At 40.4% G+C, this 20,379-nt stretch overlaps 2 protein-coding genes across 2 annotated transcripts; both read left to right on the top strand.

The window, feature by feature from the left end:
* Positions 1 to 303: 303 nt before the first annotated feature.
* LOC116412369 (vomeronasal type-2 receptor 26-like) lies at positions 304 to 2,804 on the top strand. The gene is made up of 4 exons (XM_031906524.1): positions 304 to 354; positions 601 to 825; positions 1,029 to 1,152; positions 1,852 to 2,804. Exons 1-4 carry the CDS (start codon positions 304 to 306, stop codon positions 2,775 to 2,777), a joined length of 1,326 nt encoding a protein of 441 aa, XP_031762384.1. The 3' UTR covers positions 2,778 to 2,804.
* Positions 2,805 to 12,803: 9,999 nt separating this feature from the next.
* On the top strand, positions 12,804 to 19,877 carry LOC100493554 (vomeronasal type-2 receptor 26). Its single transcript, XM_031906523.1, has 4 exons — positions 12,804 to 12,833; positions 13,554 to 13,775; positions 15,505 to 15,628; positions 18,976 to 19,877. The coding sequence occupies exons 1-4, from the start codon at positions 12,804 to 12,806 to the stop codon at positions 19,875 to 19,877; spliced, it is 1,278 nt and encodes a 425-aa protein (XP_031762383.1).
* Positions 19,878 to 20,379: the final 502 nt, after the last annotated feature.

Here is a 20,379-nt window from a genome sequence, read left to right as displayed (position 1 = left end):
GTGTAATTTGCCTCTATAGTTTCCTTTTTTAATATTGTGGTCAGCTTTATTTGATAAAATCCTTTTTCATTTGCCCTATAGTAAGCCACTAAAGGTGTTACATTTATGCCACTGTATTTAACAATTCTTTTTAATGTTTATTTGATACTTGCATCATTGAAATAATAGGCTTTATTTAAATTTAAAATAATTCAGACACTTTTATCTTTTTGACTTGCCAACTGGCTGCATCTTACCAAAAGTTAATATTTAAGAAGCCCTGATCAGAAATTGTTTCAGGAGGCTGACATAATGTGCTTGTACATGGCCAACAAGCTGCCAGTTTGGTCAGGGACAGCCAAGTCAGCATTCAATGTTGGTCTGCATAGCAACTTAGCAGTAAAGAAAACTCTCTAGAATTAAAGTACCTTGGAGCAGATTTCCTCTATAGACTTCCTAAAGGAAACTACAGTATAGCAGGAGCATGAAGATAAGAGAGATCAAGCTGCTGTGTTTCCATACACTTCCATAGGTTACAGTGTAGGCAAGGCCATTCCACTCTCAGGGCTGATGATAAATGAGATTCTTCTTATAATTTTCAAATGCATTTTCTGTTGACAGTTGAACAAATACCTGAGAAACATCCATTTTCAAACAAAATCTGGTGAGGAATTTTACTTTGTGGATGGAACCCCCGCAGGGCAATATGATATTATAAACTGGGTCATTGCTCCCAACAGTTCTGTTATCAATACTCAGGTTGGCAGCTTTCACTATTCTGCACCAAAGGGGCAACAATTTGTTATCAACAAAAATGAGATCATGTGGAATCCAACATTTAACCAGGTAACTATAATTGCTTTACATTTCACTTTAGATACAAATATACAAAAAGGGCAGTAAGGGGAAATGCTGTGAAATGCTATAAAACATAGAATGTTGTTTTTTTTGTTTTTCCTTGTTTCTGTATCCATAAATAGTATGACTTTATTATTGTGAAGTATCATAGGATGTGATGTACAACCCTGATGTACCTAATTCCTCCTCAGACTCCACGGTCAGTGTGCAGCGAGAGTTGTCCCCCCGGGTACAGGAAAGCTGCTCGGAAGTCAGAGCCCATTTGTTGCTATGACTGTGTTGCCTGCTCAGAAGGGGAGATATCCAATAGCACTGGTGGGTCCCCTCTACGGGTAATAATGTCAGTGCTGGTATTTTGTGTATGTTGAGCCCCATGTTTCCTCCTTTTTAGATTAAAAAGAAAAATGTTTTTGGACAGGCTGCAGCATATAGAAAGCAAAATCCACTTAAACAGTTAAAAGGTGTTAGTTTCTTAAAAGGAAAAGGTCTTTATTAAAGCATAATATTACAGTTTAAATTTTCCTAATTTGCAGTTTAGAACCCCATTCATACAGGGATGGGATCCCTTATCCGGAAACCCATTATCCAGACAGCTCCGAATTTTGGAAAGCTTGTCTCCCATAGATTCCATATTAATCAAATAATTCAGATTTTTAAAATTGATTTACTTTTTCTCTGTAAAAATAAAACAGTACCTTGTAATTGATCCCAACTAAGATATAAGTAATCCTTATTGGAGGAAAAACAATCCTATTGGGTTTAAGGAATGTTTTATTGTTTTTTTAGTAGACTTAAGGTATGAAGATCCAAATTACGGAAAGACCCCTTATCCGAAACACGCTTTGTCCCGAGCATTCTGGATAATGAGTCTTATACCTGTACTGGGGTTTCTTCTGCACCTGTGCTTATTTACACATAATATCCCTCCGGATTTTAGCAATATCACTGTAAAACTATCTATGCTGTGTGTTTTCATTATCCAAAATATTCTTATCCAACATTGTCTCTTGTTAGATATGGAAAACTGTATTACGTGCGCTGAAGATCAGTGGTCTAATGAAAACAGAACTATGTGCATCTCCAAAACCATAGATTTCCTTTCTTATGAGGATGCTCTGGGCATAGCCCTGTCAGTCACTGCTATTTTTCTTTCCATTGTCCCACTGGGGGTTTTGGGAATTTTCCTGAAACACAGTGAGACAGCCATAGTGAAAGCCAATAACAGGGAGCTAAGCTATATTTTGCTTCTTTCTCTGTCAATGTGCTCGCTGTGCTCCTTGTTATTCATTGGACGCCCTGTGGCCCTATCCTGCTTCTTCCGACAAGCAGCCTTCGGAATCATTTTTACAGTCGCCGTATCATCAATTCTGTCGAAAACCATTACGGTTGTTATTGCATTCAATGCTACCAAACCTGGGAGCCAAGCAAGAAAATGGGTAGGATCCCGAGTATCCACATATCTAGTAAGCCTGGGTGCATTTGGAGAAGCAGTGATTTGCCTTGTATGGTTTCTCTGCTCACCGCCATTTCCAGACTTTGATACAAGTGAGAATTCCGCAAAGATGACACTAAAGTGTAACGAGGGGTCAGAAATTGCTTTCTACTGTGTAACGGGATATGTGGGACTTTTGGCTGCTTTAAGCTTTGTTGTGGCATTTCTAGCAAGGAATTTGCCAGACAATTTCAATGAAGCAACATATATAACTTTCAGTATGTTGGTTTTTTTCAGTGTCTGGGTTTCTTTTATTCCAGCATATCTGAGCACCAAAGGGAAATACATGGTGGCTGTTGAAATATTTGCCATCCTGGCCTCTACCGCTGGGCTTGTAAGTTGCATTTTTGCCCCTAAATGCTACATTATAGTGATCAGGCCAGAGCTAAATACCAAAGAACACCTGATTGGTAAAAAGGTTAACCGATATATTGTAGAACCAGCCTGAACTAGATTTATAGGCTCACAACTTGTTCATCACTCTCTTCTGAAATCCCTGGGATCCAGTCACGATATTTTTATATAGTATATAGTATATTTCTTTTAACAGGTGTCAGTATTATTTCATCTCCTGAATAGTAGACAAATAATCATGTTTCTTTTTTCATACTTAATGATTTATTTCTCAACTTAACTTTTTTCTCTAGCTGCAACCAACACACACATGCAGGAATCACAACCAACAAAGAGGATTGTTGGGTTTCTTGCAGTAAAAAAACATATATTCGATTGAATGGGCGGTGGGGTGGCATGCCGTCCCCAGATTTGTGCCGCCCTAGGCCCAGGCCTTTGTGGCCTTTCCACAAATCCGGGCCTGGGAGTGTGCTATAGTAAACCACCTTTTTATGGCTATTAGATGTGGTTTTATATGGAGTGCTCTTTATGTTGAGGTATAGCAATAACCAGTCTTCAGGAAAGGAATGTTCTGTTTTCACAGTATGTTATGTACTGTAACTAATAAATGTTGAATATTTTCCATAGCTTCCAGAGCTTTAAAAGCTGTAAAATAAATCCCTTTTGTTTCTTATATACATACTCTTTCCTTTATGTTATAAATGTACTGTGGTATGAAAATGTATTAATAAAATCTTTTTAATTCAATATCTGAAAACAATTGTGAGGCTCTTCTAAATCACTTCTAAATACTAATTAGATATATACATTTTACATTCTACCCAAAACTTTATTTTTCTTACATTTTCTGACCAATTTGGGATTAAAGATGTAGTAACACATACAGTATTATTCCTGATTAGCTCCTTACCCGGTCCCTTACTTGGCTCCTTACCCAACTCCTTACCCAGCTCTTTACCCAGCTCCTTACCCGGCTTCTTACTTGGCTCCTTACCCAGCTCCTTACCCAGCTCCTCACACTGCCCCTTACACTGCTCCTTACCCGGCTCCTTACACTGCTCCTTTCCCGGCTCCTAACCCAGCTCCTTACTCGGCTCCTTACACTGCTCCTTACCCGGCTCCTTACTCGGCTCCTTACACTGCTCCTTACCTGGCTCCTTACCCGGCTCCTTACTTGGCTCCTTACACTGCTCCTTACCTGGCTCCTTACTCGGCTCCTTACACTGCTCCTTACCTGGCTCCTTACTCGGCTCCTTACCTGGCTCCTTACTCGGCTCCTTACCTGGCTCCTTTCCCGGCTCCTTACCCAGCTCCTTACACTGCTCCTTACCCGGCTCCTTACCCAGCTCCTTACATTGCTCCTTACCCGGCTCCTTACCCGGCTCCTTACACTGCTCCTTACACTGCTCCTTACCCGGCTCCTTACACTGCTCCTTACCTTGCTCCTTACCCGGCTCCTTACACTGCTCCTTACCTGGCTCCTTACCCGGCTCCTTACACTGCTCCTTACCCGGCTCCTTACACTGCTCCTTACACTGCTCCTTACCCGGCTCCTTACACTGCTCCTTACCTTGCTCCTTACCCGGCTCCTTACACTGCTCCTTACCTGGCTCCTTACCCAGCTCCTTACACTGCTCCTTACCCGGCTCCTTACTCGGCTCCTTACACAGCTCCTTACCCAGCTTCTTACCAGCTCTTTACCCTGCTCCTTAACCACCTTAACTAGCTTTTTCTCCTGAGTAGTACAACTTAATGTAGGGGCCGATAGGGTTAAATGGCCTCTATGGCTTTAAATCCTTACAGGTTCAGTTAGTTGCTGGGCAGAAGGGAATGTATCTAAGTGAGTTCATTAACATATGTGTGCTATTGGTTAGCAGCTAAAGTGACCACATCCTGCCTCACTGGTATAGTGCTGGGAAAGGAGTGGCATCTTCCTGTTTGCTTCCACCTGAGGAACAGGGTGGATGTGTGCTGAGAGCTCAGGGCATGGACCCAGGCCCAGTTAATGTCATACAAATAGGTTGTATGAGATTTTTTCCACCAGGACAGTTTGGTAGAACCAACACATCACAGGTTTTCACTGGCAGACATTATGCGGTTTATTGCATGAACATAGCAGATTATATAGGGAATGAAGTAGCCCCAATTGTAAAATATAAAGATATCATAAGACTCCATGCAGTTCCATGACCATATAAAAGCATGAGGCCAGGTCATTGTACTCCAAAATGACTTTTAATATCCTTATATTTTACAATTACTTATTATAATACACATATTTGAGTGAGTCATGTAACAGAAATTACATTATTAAGCACCAATTATAACAGATAAAATCACCAAGCACCATTAATAAGGATATAATTTACTCAATATTCATGTGTATTATGTATTATTTATATATTATCCTATCCCTTTACCCTACAAATGCCTCATTCTTCCCTTTTCTCACTGTAGGTTTCTTCTCTATCTTCCCTCGTGTTGCCTAACTTCATCAAATATTTCATTTTCCACTCTCTCTTTCTCCATTACTCCCCCATGTTATGGTTGGTCAATGACACTTACGTTGCAAAATATCCCAAAATATTACCTTAACCCTCAGTGTTTTTTTCTATTAATCAGCCTTCACTCTTTTGATACATGGATCACCCTAATAAAATGAAAGGATGCTCTCATGGCAAATCTTTTAACGTTTCAAAGAATCAATTGTCACAGTGCAACGAATCACCAGATAGCGTTGATCTGTGCACTGCCAATAAAAGAAAAAAAATGAACCTCTTATTGGTGGTTACGGGCTACTGCACTGTCACATAATTGCCCAATGTTTGTAAATTAGCAAAAATTATATAAACCTTACATTCAAGATCAGTTTTGGGGTAGGGCATCTTTTTGCAAAAATGTGTGTGGGGGGGGCGGATCCATGAGAGGTGGCTGTGACATAAATAGGAGGAGCCTTGATGTAGCAGGATTGAGTCAGGCCATCAGTGTTGAATTGGGAGGAAATTTGGTGACTATTTATTTAATACATATTTACTAGTAAGTACATTACCGGAAAATATGTAATATCGGTCTTGGGGTTGGTTGGTATTTAACTGGTTAGGTCAGTAAAATACCATCCATGTGGCAACCCTAGGTTGTATAAGTAGTAAATGAGAGTACCAGTGTGCATATAGGGAAGAACCAGAAATGTCTGCACTTTCGAAAAAAAAAATGTGGTGATTAGGGTAGACCTAACAGGGATCCTGTAGGGTGTTATCTCTGCAGCATAGTACCTTATGGTTCTTAGGGAGAAGTATGAATCATTTATTGTGGAGGGAGCAAGAGGTTTATTTGAGGGTAAAGGGAGGGGAAGGATGGGGCAGCCAGAGTGTGGGCCTGTCAGAGAAGAGCAAGGGGAGTTTGCAAAATTTAGACCTGGCCATGGTTGTGGAGATGCGATCAGCAGTACTAAATCAATGGAATCAGTGGGCTCTGGGCAAATTCTCCTATTGCCCATTTATTAAAGTGACCATGATAATTTGTATTTTTTTTTAGTGACAAAATTCAGACAAGAACCTCTTTCCTCTATAATAAATGAGCAGGGCAAAAGGGCCTATAAATAATAGAAGTATTCCAAAAGGAGCATCAAGCGTTGCATGTTCATCTCCACTGCAATATTTTTACCCTTAGGTCACTTTAGACAGAAAGAATGTGAATAAGCTAAACCTGCTATTATTTATTTGAAGTTAGTCATCTTATTTGAAATGGATCTACAGAGACTTTCCAAAATAACACATTTGTAATGGAAACCAGATTATAAAAACCCATGCATTGATTCATTGCCGGGACAAGCACTGTACAACGGCCTGTACGCTCCTAAACAGGCCGTTCCCAAAATATGCTGATTGCCACAATATTCAGGTCTCATCTGGGAAAAAGTGAAGGCAAATGAAAAACTACAATTTTGTGATTTTGCATTAATCATGAAAAGCAAACTGATAACAATATGATTGTCTTTCATGGCATGGAAATAGTTTCTACAAAACCTACAGTAAACTGTTTGTAAAAAGTACATTGAAAACATATTTAATGGTAGCATATTATGTTAATGCATTTAGCTGCTGATAAAAGGTTTGTTCAGTTCTTTATGTGCGTATGAACCTCAAAATGCTTGAATCAGTTTACATGATGCAGTTAAAAACTCAGTCCATTACAGGTGAAACTACTGTTATTTCATTGGTTTTACTGCTGGCAAGTTCATTGTATTTGGCTGGTGTCAAAGGGAACAAAGAAATGTGTTTGCTGGAAGGCACAGAGCTGCAAAGCTCCTTCAGAGACGGTGATGTCATTTTGGGAGCAGTAATGTCTCTGTATAATTTTCCCACCAACACAAGCTATACCTTCAAAGAAAAACCTCTTCCATCCATATGTTCTGGGTAAGCAGTTTTGTACAGCAGATTGGAAGGGTTTATAATTACAGTGAGATTTTTTCAATACAGGGGTAAACTATCTGAATGTGTAAATGGAACTTTTATCATGGAACACAAAGGTGCACCAGCCAATCAAATGTAATTTGGTGAAAGAATGTTATCCAATATATTTCCCTATATAGTTGTGATGATGGGCCCCAACCAATAAAAGTGAAGAATATGGGTGTCAGTAGGGTACACATGGCAAAATGTGTAGAGATGCAGAAACATCAGTGATATCCAGTATATCCATATATTTTGAACTGCTATGTGCAGGCCACTGTCTGCACTTAGTTTGTATGTGCTGCCCATGTTTTAATAGTTTCCTCTGGGTACTTGGGTTCCCTCTCACACTTCAAAAGTATAGAAGCACATTAAATGGCTCCTGATGGAAATGATTGTATGACTGTATTGTGTGAATATTCTCTCTCAAAAAAAAAAGTATGGGATCTAAAAAAATGTATTCATTTAAAATGGACTCTATGGGTAATGACCTTCATGTAATTGTGAGCTTCCTGAATAACAGAGCTCTGGATACAATAAAGGGTCTTGGAAGCTGCCATCCTATTCTCGAATTAGTTCTCAGTGATGAGCAGTTCCGTGTAACAGAAAAACATAGTTTTCAGCAAATTGTTATGGACACATTATATAAAATGATGTGTGGGAACCTATTTATATATTTTAATTTATTTTAGAGCATCTGTAAGATACTACAGACAAGTCCTTGTAATTATATTTGCCATAGAGGAAATTAACAGGAATCCTTTGCTTCTCCCTAATGTTACTTTGGGCTATGAGATCTATGACTCGTGTGACTATGTCTCTAAAGCAGTGGAAGCCACTTTAAAATTGTTCTCTGGGAGACAGGATCATGTTCCAGGCTACAGATGCACAACTAAAGGTCCCCTGGCTGCATTTATTGGGCTGCCATACAGCATGGCCGAACTTACACAGATCTATAGATACCCACATGTAAGTACAGAAAAGAATTTAAACAGAATTCAGAATTAAAGCAGAATGTAAAAACTATGATGTATTACTTTTCTAAAATTCAGTAGTATAATTCATCATATATGCATAGCTAGTTGATTAAAGAACTGAGACTGCTGCTATTGACATGACTAAGAATAGAGTCAATAGATTATTACATTTATCATGCATGTATACAGTGGTTGACAGGCTCCAGTCCAACATTTTGTACAGAATCACCCCTTTTCTGCTTAGAATGTCTATTTTCCTACTCATACCCTTTTATCTTTCAATGTTCTCCTACACCTGCCTATGGGATCTGAAATTATTTCCTTCATACACCAGTTTTTTTTAATCCTTCTATGTGACTATATGAGCCCTAAGGAGCCAGGACCCTGTTTTGACTGATCACCAGCAACCCCATCAATATTTACTCTATCACTTAGTTATTAAATTACAGCAAAGGACCCCATTAAACATAGTCTAAGGTTAATAGTTCTAGGCGACATAATACCTATGGAGCTTCACAGAGGAAGGCGCTCAATACCATAAGACTATTTAAAGAAGCCATTTTAAATAAGGATTTAAACACATTTTAGAATGTCTAGTATAAATAAATTTAAAGCAACTGGACTTGTTTGGTAATCATTGAAGACGTTTCACTACTCATCCGAGCAGCTTCTTCAGTTCAACTGACTGGTATGGGAAGTCCTCAGCATATATACTCTTCCACTAATCCAATCACAATGGCACTTTGTAGCTCTTCAGAAAGGTGACATCTGAAACTCACAGAGGTGTGAATGCTGTGGAGTTACTTTGAAAGGATTACCAAAGTATCATGCAACTCTTCAAAACAGGTGTTACTTGTTAGAGGTGCATTAATGGATGTGTGAAGAGTTCTGAAACTGCCGGGGTACAGATGTTAGAACAGCATTGTATGTAGCAGGCAGATGGTGTCGAAGTCCCCTGCCTCTGTTTAGGGATGGTTTCTCCACTTTTACATGAATGGCCTCTTTTACACCTCTTTCAAACCAGCGGTCTTCTTTGTCCAAAATTTGGATGTTGCTATTTTCAAAGGAGTGTCCCTTGTCTTTTAGGTGTAGAAATACAGCAGAGTCCTGGCCTGTAGTGTTCGCCCTCCTATGCTGAGCCATTCGCTTGGAGAGCAGTTGCTTTGTCTCACCAATGTACAGGTCTGTGCACTCCTCGCTACACTGGACTGCGTAAACAACATTGCTTTGTTTTTCCTTTGGTGTTGGATTCTTTGGGTGTACAAGTTTTTGTCTCAGTGTGTTGCTAGGTTTGAAAAACACAGGGATGTGGTGTTTGTTGAAAATTCTCCTGAGTTCTCCGACACTCCTGCTACATATGGGATGACTATATTGCACCTTCTCTCTGCCTCAGGACGGTTATTCCTTTTGGTGTTCCTGTTGGGCTTAGTTGCTCTTGTTTTGACAAAGACCCAGTCTGGGTAGCCACAAGCTTTCAGTGCTCCTCTGAGATGTTTACATTCCTTGTCCTTGGACTCAGTGTCCTTGTATCAGTTGTGACACTTTCCGCCCTGTGGTGTAGGGTTGTAATGACACCCAGTTTGTGTTCCAGCGGATGGTGGGAATCAAACAACAGATATTGATCCGTGTGAGTGGGTTTCCTGTATACTTCTGTTTTCAAGATACCCCCCTCTTGAATGGATATCAAACAGTCCAAAAAAGCAAGTCCAGTTGCTTTAAATTTATTTATACTAGATATACCATGACCTGGATGAATGGAAATCTTCATAGACACATTTTAGAATGGAAATAAAAGATATATTGTTGCAGATGTATGTAAGAAGAAAGTCAAATGTGTAAGGGGTATATAAAATATACCACACTACAAAAGTATCCTTGAGTATCCTTCAATATAGTAATTGTGATGTAAAAGCATAACTAGAAAATGTTAATGCAATGGACAACCACAGGTGTCACAGGGCATATTGAAATGTGTAAAGTCACCACTAGCCTGTTCTGCTTAGTTAAACAAAAAAGTCCCTGATTCACATTTCACATTTAGATTTTCACAATAAAGTTTATTGACAACTATTTTCGTTTTTCTCATTAAACTGAATCAGACCAAAAAAATGGTTTGTACCGTGCTCCATTCCCAAGAGCACATATTGTTGATTTAGGAATGCAGAAAATTGTGCAAAAGTGCATATCTCACTGAGCTCACTGATTCTACTTGTGCGATTGTGCGTGATGCTCCAATACACAACTTCATTTTTTCAGTATCTACAGGAAAGTTACAGCTAACATTTCTTGAGTGGGGATAATATCACCGTTAATAAGATCATTACCGTGTCATTTGCTTGGCTCAAGACAGCAGTGACTCATGACACTATGCTCTTGTGGAACCCTGGTCCAGCTTGGCAGTAATTCCATATTTCCCTAGCCTTGTGCACAATTCATCAGAGCAGGATGGGCTGGTGTACTGGTGCTCCCCACAAGCTAGCACACACAACAAATTCTGGTGCGCACAAAAATTTTGCACAAACTTTTTAATAATGTGTTTACAAGTTTAAAATGCGCACACAAAATTATTTTTGGCTCAGGTAGCCAAGAAGCGAAGGTAACATTATTATTATTATTGTTAGGAGTGTGTATAGGCTCACACACCATGATTGCCATCAATGGACACTTAATTTTGCATACATTTTAGCATGCCACTAATGTGATTTCTATGTAAATGAGTCCTTCGTATACATCTTTTGGTTCCCATTTTAGCCAGTAACTATCTTTTATGTCCCTAGATTAGTTATGGAACCCAAGATCCAGGTTTAGATGATAAAACATTATTTCCATCTTTTTTCCGGATTTTGCCTAATGACCGTTCCCAGTATAATGGCTATGTACAGCTCCTCCATTACTTCGGCTGGACATGGGTCGGACTTGTTGCATCGGATGAGGAGCACAATATGAGAACAAGTCAGGAGCTAAGGGCAGTCTTGTATGAAAGTGGAATATGTATTGCTTACTTTGCTGTTGTCTCTGCCCATTATGCTACAAGCTACGAACATGTCTTTAAAGTCATAGAGGAATCTAAAGCCAATGTGGTTATACCATTTTGTAGCAATTTCATTTTTTTACAGTTGATTTACTCAGCAAAACCTAGTAGAGTCTGGATTATACCAGCATCACTTTCATTTTTTGCAGACACATTTGTATTATCAGTTTTGAGTGCTCTCAGTGGTTCCCTGCACTTTTCAGTACACAGAGGGGAAATTCCTGGGTTCCAAGACTTTCTTTACAGCATCAACCCAATTGCATTTCCCAGTTTTTTTATGGATGGTTTTTGGAATGATTTATTTCTGTGCCTATCCCCAAACAATGCCACATATAAGAAATTTGATGATTCAGAGAATTGCACTGGAAATGAGTCACTAAAAAGATTTGATAATATTTTTGAAATAAAGACATTCAGACTAACGTATGCTATTTACAGAGCTGTGTATTCATTTGCTATGGCTTTGCATAAAATGCTGTCATCCATGCAACTTTCTGGTTATCAGTTAAATCTAATGAAAGATTTTCAGCCTACAATGGTAAATCTCTATTGATTACTGGTAGATGTAGATACATAGAAATAGATAAATAAACATCTATGAAGTTCAATTTCATTTAGTAACTTCATATCTAATGTAGGAGCACTATGCCAATTAAAGTAAATTTATGGTTGATTGTAATTTGTTACAGAACTGATAAAAAAGGGCACACTTTCCCACTAATGTAAAACAGGTGCCATGTGAAAGCAGAAATGTTGAGATAAAATGATTCTGCAACCATCAAAATTCTCTGAATTTCAGCATATCAAAGCTACTTTGAGTAATAGTAGTCTAGATCAGCGTTTTTCAACCACTGTTGCCTGGTGTGCCGTAGGCAGGGCACCAATGTACTAGGGGGGCACTGCTCTTGGCACCAATGTACTAGGGGGGCACTGCTGCTGGGCACCAATGTACTAGGGGGGCACTGCTCTTGGCACCAATGTACTAGGGGGGCACTGCTGCTGGGCACCAATGTACTAGGGGGGCACTGCTGCTGGGCACAGAGTTAAATTTTTTAACATTTTCTAATGGTGGTGTGCCTCATGATTTTTTTCATGAAACAAGTGTGCCTTTGCCCAAAAAAGGTTGAAAAACACTGGTCTAGATGTCTGTCTGGGAATCATCACTTGGTATCAGACTTCAATAGAGTCTCTTTACCCCTGTTACCATTTGTGATTGCATGCTAGCAGGTAACAGGGAGACTTGCAGTATCTAGTATAGAGCTTTGTTTTAATGGTTACACACAGGAATGTGAGGGTGAGATATTAAAGCCTCTAGATTGTCTTTATTGGGTCTCTTTATTATATCTAAGGAAGCCTATAGTGCTACATTTCTATTAACTGATTACTTGTAAATGGAAATATGTAAAAATAAATGGCAACAGAGAGACTTGTAGTCTGGAACAGAAAACTTTAATTTAATGGTTACACACAGGAGTGTGAGATCACCATACACATACAGGCCCCTAGACTTAGTGGGTCTCTATATTATATGCCCGATGACTTATCTCCTTAAATGCAAGTGGAGTTAGCCTGTATGTGTTTAATCAAACGTAGCATTTCTGGGACATGCCACTGGTTTTTATTTTTTAGCTTGAGTACATTCAGATTCCAAGGGACCAAAAATGGATGAAAAATTCACTCTGGAGAACAAGGTCAGTCATCCAGTCATATGTTTATTGTGTACTGCACACCATGTTTGGATCCAACTGTCCCTTCATCAGGTGTATAATCCTTCTGAAGGATCATTTGGATCTCCGGAGTTAATTTTTCATTGATTTGTCTGGAACATTTGACGTGCCTACACTCTGTTTGAAGAGCCCTAAAAAAAATTCACTATTGGGAAGACATCAACTTAATTTGTATGAATGACTAAAAATGGGCCCACCCTGCTATTTAGAATGGGTCTCCATGATCTACCTCCTACAACAGACAGTTGGAATTAAAATAAGGTGCATCGTTTATTTTAAACAAATCAGCAAGTTGTGACAATTTTTCCTGCATAATTCTGGGTCCCTTTTGAAAAAGCTTAAGAACCCCTGCTGGTTATGCCATACAATTACACATTTTTCTACAGAGCTGAATACAAGAAATCTACTGATATTTTATAGTATCTCTATGCAAGGGTATAAGGAAGCTTACCATGGAGAATTTCATCTCCAGCTATTTTCTATTGGACATGCCATCATTAGACAAAATACTCTTACATCATACTTTGAAACAATTTTTTCCATGAGAATACATTTCCCATGGTCAAATATTGAAAGTATTAATCCATCACAAGAAAGTATGAATGTCATATTAGTCCTTTCATTGTGCACATTCAGGTGTGTGTGCACTGTAACAATGTTTTATATATGTGTGTAATTTCCTAGCTGAACCAGTACCTTAAAAATGTTCATCTCCAAACAAAATCCAAAGAAGATTTTTATGCTGCAAATGGTGGACCTGTAGGACAATATGACATTATGAACTGGGTGACATCCAAAGGAACTGTGACCTTTACTGAGATTGGCAGCTTCTTCCCATTTGCTCCTCAAGGGCAACAACTAATAATAAAAAAAGATTATATCAAATGGAATCACAAATTTAAACAGGTAATGTTTATGGGTAGAAAAGGGTTTCAAATGATTTCCCTACAAAAACACAGCTGCTGATCAGATCACTGTGACATTGCGACCCTCTTTCTTAGCCGTCCCCTTGTTAGGTGGGTTCTGGAGAATAAGGGGCCCATTCATGAAAGCATGATTTTTTGTTTCAGAAAAAAATCGTATTTTTTCTAATTTTTACAACTTTTCGTAATGACCACGATAATATTGTTAAAATTACATGACTTTTTTGCGGTTTTCGTTAATTTGCACAAAAAAGTCATATTTTTCACAAACACTACAACCATTTCGGAATTCATTTGGTATCATGACTATCTTTTGGCCAGGTTGGAGCTGCACAGTGCCATTGAGTCCTATGGAAGGCTTCCAAAATCATGCATTGAAGTTTCAAAGCCAGAAAGGTTTTTGTGTCGTTTATGATCGTTCAGATCCGAAAATGTTGTGACTTTCGCATTGCAACCACAATATTTTCGTACGCCTAAGAAAAGAATTTTCGCAAAATTTTCAGAAATCAGAATTTTCAGAATCAGAAATTATCGTGGTTATTCCGAATTTTTTCCAATTGTGCTTTTTAGTAGCGAAAATTCGTGCTTTAATGAATGGGCCCCTAAGTGTTGTTACTAAACTGTAACTTTAGGGGCTATAACAGTATAAGTAAATAGGTGCCACTGAACTAAAGGTTTATTTAACAGACAAAAGTACTTGCTTTATACAAAATTTACTGAGAAAGTAGATCTGTGAGTGTAGAGACAGAATGTACTCATGGATTCAGCCAGGTTATGGATCAACCCCACTTCAGGGGAAGCCTGAGTCCTATTTGCAGTTGTAGTCTCAACACTAAGGCAGGTGTCGCCTAGGAAAAACTAACACCAAACTATTCCTCCTTAGTGGAACCTAAAACTGCTCTTGAACTCTCTAGCTATTTCACACCCCTGCAGTGTAATTTCACAGATAAAGATCCATATGTTACCTTGGTACTGCTATGAAGATAAAAGGGCTCATGTATGCCCATAAGTAGAGTTGTGGTCCAAACACTTTCCCTGCAGTCATTTGCACATAAAACCATATTCATTAAAGGTACTCACATCAAAATGTGTTCCATGCAGCTATTGTTGTTCTTGGCACCACTCAGTCCTTCCTGCCTTCCATTCCTAATTGAAGTGCTGTGCTTATTGGCCCTGGAGGTACCAACCAGACCAGGCAGTAGCTCCAGGGTTCTCACAGTACCCTGAATCAATCACTGTATTTCAGTTGCACCGAAAAACATGGGTGCACATGGTCAATCACATGCTGAACATCTGAAAGGCAGTCTATGAAAATATTCAGCATAACTGTACTTTATTTGCAATGATGCGCACAGTTGTTGCATAAATTTTGGTGAATCGGACACAATTGCAGTAGGTGCACTGCCTTTGCATCATGAGCATTACCTCTTTGCCACCTCAGGGAGACTGGATTTCTGGCAAAAAAATCCACATGATGATTGCGATAGAAGTTTCAATTTACACACTTCACTTGCAGATGTAAAGTATATGTGCGCTACTTTGTTTGACCATATTTCCCTGCATCTGTGCTTATTTTTAAAGGGGGTCTGTTTCCATTTTTTTATTAATAAATGAGGGGTGTTCTAATTATTTGGGAATTCTATGAATGTATGTAAAATTGGTATAATATTACAATTTATCTTAATCAAAAGATTCTATTAATTTTCTTCTAGGCACCAGAATCCATATGCAGTGAGAGCTGCCCCCCAGGATACAGAAAAGCCCCACAGAAGGGACAGCCTGCCTGCTGCTTCGACTGTATCTTGTGCTCAAAAGGGGAGTTTAGCAATGAAACCGGTGAGAACAATATAACATACCACTGTAACCCTTTCTTGGCTGTAACAAGCCAACAGCACGGCTAGATAGGCCTTGAGCATGGAGTACACGTGACTCAATCCTTCAGGATGGGCCTTCGCTATGTGGAAGTAACCAAACGGAGCTATGGTGTAGTGCAACTACAACCCACTGTAGCTGTGTGCAGTGCAGAATAACAAATGGGCGCCAGAAGGTTCTTGCAGTTTAACAGTAGAACTGGTTTATTTTCAGCAACAAGCAACTTGCAGGGTTTTGCAATATACTCACACATCAGTTAGCATAGCTTTCTCTGAGGACAGCACAGAGAGGGTGCTCACCCGCTCCTCCCAACTCCCCTTGAGCCCGGGCAGGATCAGTGCCACCGGTTCAGTTGCTCACTCTGTGGAACAGCTAGCTGGATACCACACTCCTCAGGCCCCACGGCAACTTTGGATCAGGGTTCAATCTACCTGCCTCCTAGGTCTAAACCGTGGCCCTACACTAAGGCACAGTGCCTGTCTGGAAGGGTACTCCCACAGCTACTTTCCTCTGAGCCAAACTGCTTGTGCTCTCTTCCCTCACTATCTCACTTTCCTAGAAAGTGCTCCACAAAACTTGCTGTCTAACTGGTCCTCATTCACGGGGTCCCTGTCCCCGACTTCACCAGAGTGGCTGACACACTCTGGGGCACATGGCTTTACTGGAGGCCTAGTTCCTTTGCCTCCAGCACAGTGCTCCTTCCCCTGTGAACACAGGCAGCCAAAGAGGCAGACCCACCCCCCTGCTAAACACTATATCAGAGTGCCAAGGGAGTGGTCTCCCTGTGAACCAATAATCACACATCTGAACTCAAAACTGATACAGGGGTCTTTGCCCAGTAACAGCACAAAACCAGGAAGCTGCAGGGTTTAAAGCCATAGGGACTAGTTAACCCTATGGATCCCTACATTCACCCGGGGGAAAACCCATTCCGTCCCGGCAATGGTTCAAACACACATTTCAATCATAATATACAGTGCAACACACAGTACCAAACATCCTCTTCAGGTATCCTCTCCTGAGGCATACCAGGTACAATGGTTCCTGTGGAAAAAAAACATGTTACCATTTCTCAACCACTTACAACCCCATCTTGTGCTTGGCTGTAAAGGAGAAAAAGTCAGTGGGTGCATGCAACTGTTAAAAACACACCCCACCCAACATCAACTTTATTTAGTCCACTTCTGTCCCACCTTTATGGGCAACAGACATGGTCATCCCCCCTAAGTGTCTCTGTCCTTGGGAGTCCATAGGGGTGACCAACCAGTGGGAAATCCGGACATAACCTCGCACCTTAGATTTCTCCCACCCTCCCAGTCTTTATCCGCCATCTCTTAGGACGATAAAGCAGGGTCTATGGGAAAGTCACTACAGTTGGGGTGTTCCGCCGCCGCAGTAACACCCGGGGGAAATGGCTTGCTTACCCCCCTTCTCACAGCAATCCAGTCCGCAGCCGCGGTCATCTGGAACTTATCCGGTTGCAGTCCTCAGTGGTAGCAGCCGCTTACAACTCCCAATCAGGCAGCATGTCTCGCTTGCATCTGGGTCTGAGGTCTGTCACAAAATGGCCGACGCTCCGCGAAGTCTCGTCAACAAGCATGACTTCCCGCGGGATCTCACAGAAGCGCGCCAAATCCCACAGCGATTGATTGACGGCTTCAACAGCCAATGGGTACTCTCGGGGGAACCTTCAAGCCCGAACCCACGGCCAAATACAACATAGAATTCACGATCAGCATCCACAGGTACCTTTTTCCTATCGAGTCCGGCAGCCTGTCAGCAAAATTTAAAGTTACATGCACACCAGCTCAGCACCCTCAGGATAATGCTCCACCCTGTTCAAGGATGGCTCCGCCCTACGTTGGGCGCCATAAATGTAACCCTTTCTTGGCTGTAACAAGCCAACAGCACGGCTAGATAGGCCTTGAGCATGGGGTACACGTGACTCAATCCTTCAGGATGGGCCTTCGCTATGTGGAAGTAACCAAACGGAGCTATGGTGTAGTGCAACTACAACCCACTGTAGCTGTGTGCAGTGCAGAATAACAAATGGGCGCCAGAAGGTTCTTGCAGTTTAACTGTAGAACTGGTTTATTTTCAGCAACAAGCAACTTGCAGGGTTTTGCAATATACTCACACATCAGTTAGCATAGCTTTCTCTGAGGACAGCACAGAGAGGGTGCTCACCCGCTCCTCCCAACTCCCCTTGAGCCCGGGCAGGATCAGTGCCACCGGTTCAGTTGCTCACTCTGTGGAACAGCTAGCTGGATACCACACTCCTCAGGCCCCACGGCAACTTTGGATCAGGGTTCAATCTACCTGCCTCCTAGGTCTAAACCGTGGCCCTACACTAAGGCACAGTGCCTGTCTGGAAGGGTACTCCCACAGCTACTTTCCTCTGAGCCAAACTGCTCGTGCTCTCTTCCCTCACTATCTCACTTTGCTAGAAAGTGCTCCACAAAACTTGCTATCTAACTGGTCCTCATTCACGGGGTCCCTGTCCCCGACTTCACCAGAGTGGCTGACACACTCTGGGGCACATGGCTTTACTGGAGGCCTAGTTCCTTTGCCTCCAGCACAGTGCTCCTTCCCCTGTAAACACAGGCAGCCAAAGAGGCAGACCCACCCCCCGGCTAAACACTATATCAGAGTGCCAAGGGAGTGGTCTCCCTGTGAACCAATAATCACACATCTGAACTCAAAACTGATACAGGGGTCTTTGCCCAGTAACAGCACAAAACCAGGAAGCTGCAGGGTTTAAAGCCATAGGGACTAGTTAACCCTATGGATCCCTACACCACATTTGGTTTTCATTATTTACTCATTGACATATACTGTAATCACAAACAAACATGGTCTTGTAATCCTAAGTAATCAAGACTTTTACTTTCATTATTAAAACCACGCTAGATCAGCTACACTTGAACCATAAGAAAATCAAAAAAGCTGACTGATAGTAACACCCAATATCATAATTTATTGGCAGCTTCCTTTTAATTGTAGATTACATTGAGAGAGATTTATCAACGACTTGAGTTTTTTAGTGCACAATTTGAGTTATGGTTCAAAAACCTGAATGTCTGGTATGTGCAAAAAAGCTTGTGAGTTTCTATAGAAGTCATTGGGAGTTGTCCTAGGCAAAATCAAGTCATATTTTCAATTTGAAGTGTTAGAGTTTTTGAGTTTTATTCGCATTCGATATACAAGTTTATTCGATTTAGAAAGACAAACTCAAATTCACAAACTCAAAAATTGATAAATAAGCCCGATTGTGTTCTATGAGTTGTTCATGCTTTGTTTTATTTTCTCAGATTCCACAAGCTGTACAGAATGCCCTGAAGATATGTGGGCAAATGAAATGCATGATGGCTGCAGGGATAAAACACTGGAGTTTTTGTCATTTGAAGAGATCTTAGGTGGCACTTTGGCTGCTTTTTCAATTGTGGGATCTCTCCTTCCCCTGAGCATCCTGTTTATCTTCTTAAAGAATGCTGATACTCCAGTTGTGAAAGCGAATAACCGGAATCTCAGTTACACCCTTTTGGTTTCCCTATTTTTCTGCTATCTCTGTGCTTTAATGTTCATTGGCCGTCCCATTACTATAACCTGTATCCTCAGGCAATTTATATTTGGGATCAGTTTTGTGATGTGCATTTCATGTGTGTTGGGAAAGACAATGATGGTGGTGATCGCCTTCAACCTCACCCAGCCAAGGAGCAGCAGGAGAATGTGGTTGAATTCTCGAGTAACGAACACCCTGGTGCTTGTGTGCACAGCTATACAAGTGATTATATGTGCTGGGTGGCTTGCACACTCTAGCCCTTTTCAATACACTGACAATAAATCTAAGTCAGGCACCATTATTGTGGAATGTAACAAGGGATCATCAATTGCTTATTCATGCACAATGGGATATATGGGATCTTTAGCTGCTTTGTGCTTTGTAGTTGCCTATTTGTCAAGAAAGTTGCCGGGCAGTTTCAATGAGGCCAAACTGATCACCTTTAGTATGCTGATATTTGGAGCTGTTTGGATCTCTTTCATCCCAGCCTACCTCAGCACCACAGGGAAGTACATGGTGGCAGTAGAAGTGTTTGCCATATTGTCTTCAAGCAGTGGATTATTGGCATGTATATTTTTGCCAAAGGTTTATATTATTATTCTGAGCCCAGAGATGAATAAGACAAAAATAAAAACAACAAATAAGTTATGACCAGTCTTAATTATTTTACTGTATTCTGCTATTAATTATATTGTCTATCAAAAATACTTCTGTATAAATAATCCATTATTTCAAAAATAAATATTAACATGTATAATTAATAATCTAAATGTATTTGCTTGGTCATATCAATATTATGAGACATTCACTGGCTCGTAACTGGGACATTACCTTTAAAAGGGACACATGATTCTGCCCCATAACATAAAAGTGTGGTGCAAGTTCAATTGTTGGGGAAAATGGGGATTTATGGCAATCTTTTGCACTTTGCACCTCCCAGAATTTAGTAATTGGGCCTAAATTTAACTTTCTACAAACCCATTTGTATATATAACAGTCTCTCTGAGACTACAAAAGTTTTTTTTTGTTTTTTTAAATAGGTGGCCCTGTATAAACTGGGCCAGTGAGACAGCTACTATTGTGTTTCCTTTTGTGTTTCCTTCCCCTCGGTTTTCATTAAAACTCACCATAAGAAATATTTCAATATTATACT

Source organism: Xenopus tropicalis, chromosome 7 (assembly GCF_000004195.4).
Source record: "Xenopus tropicalis strain Nigerian chromosome 7, UCB_Xtro_10.0, whole genome shotgun sequence".
NCBI lineage: Eukaryota > Metazoa > Chordata > Amphibia > Anura > Pipidae > Xenopus > Xenopus tropicalis.
Note: the sequence above shows the minus strand (reverse complement) of the source record. Positions and strands in the feature narration are given on the sequence as shown.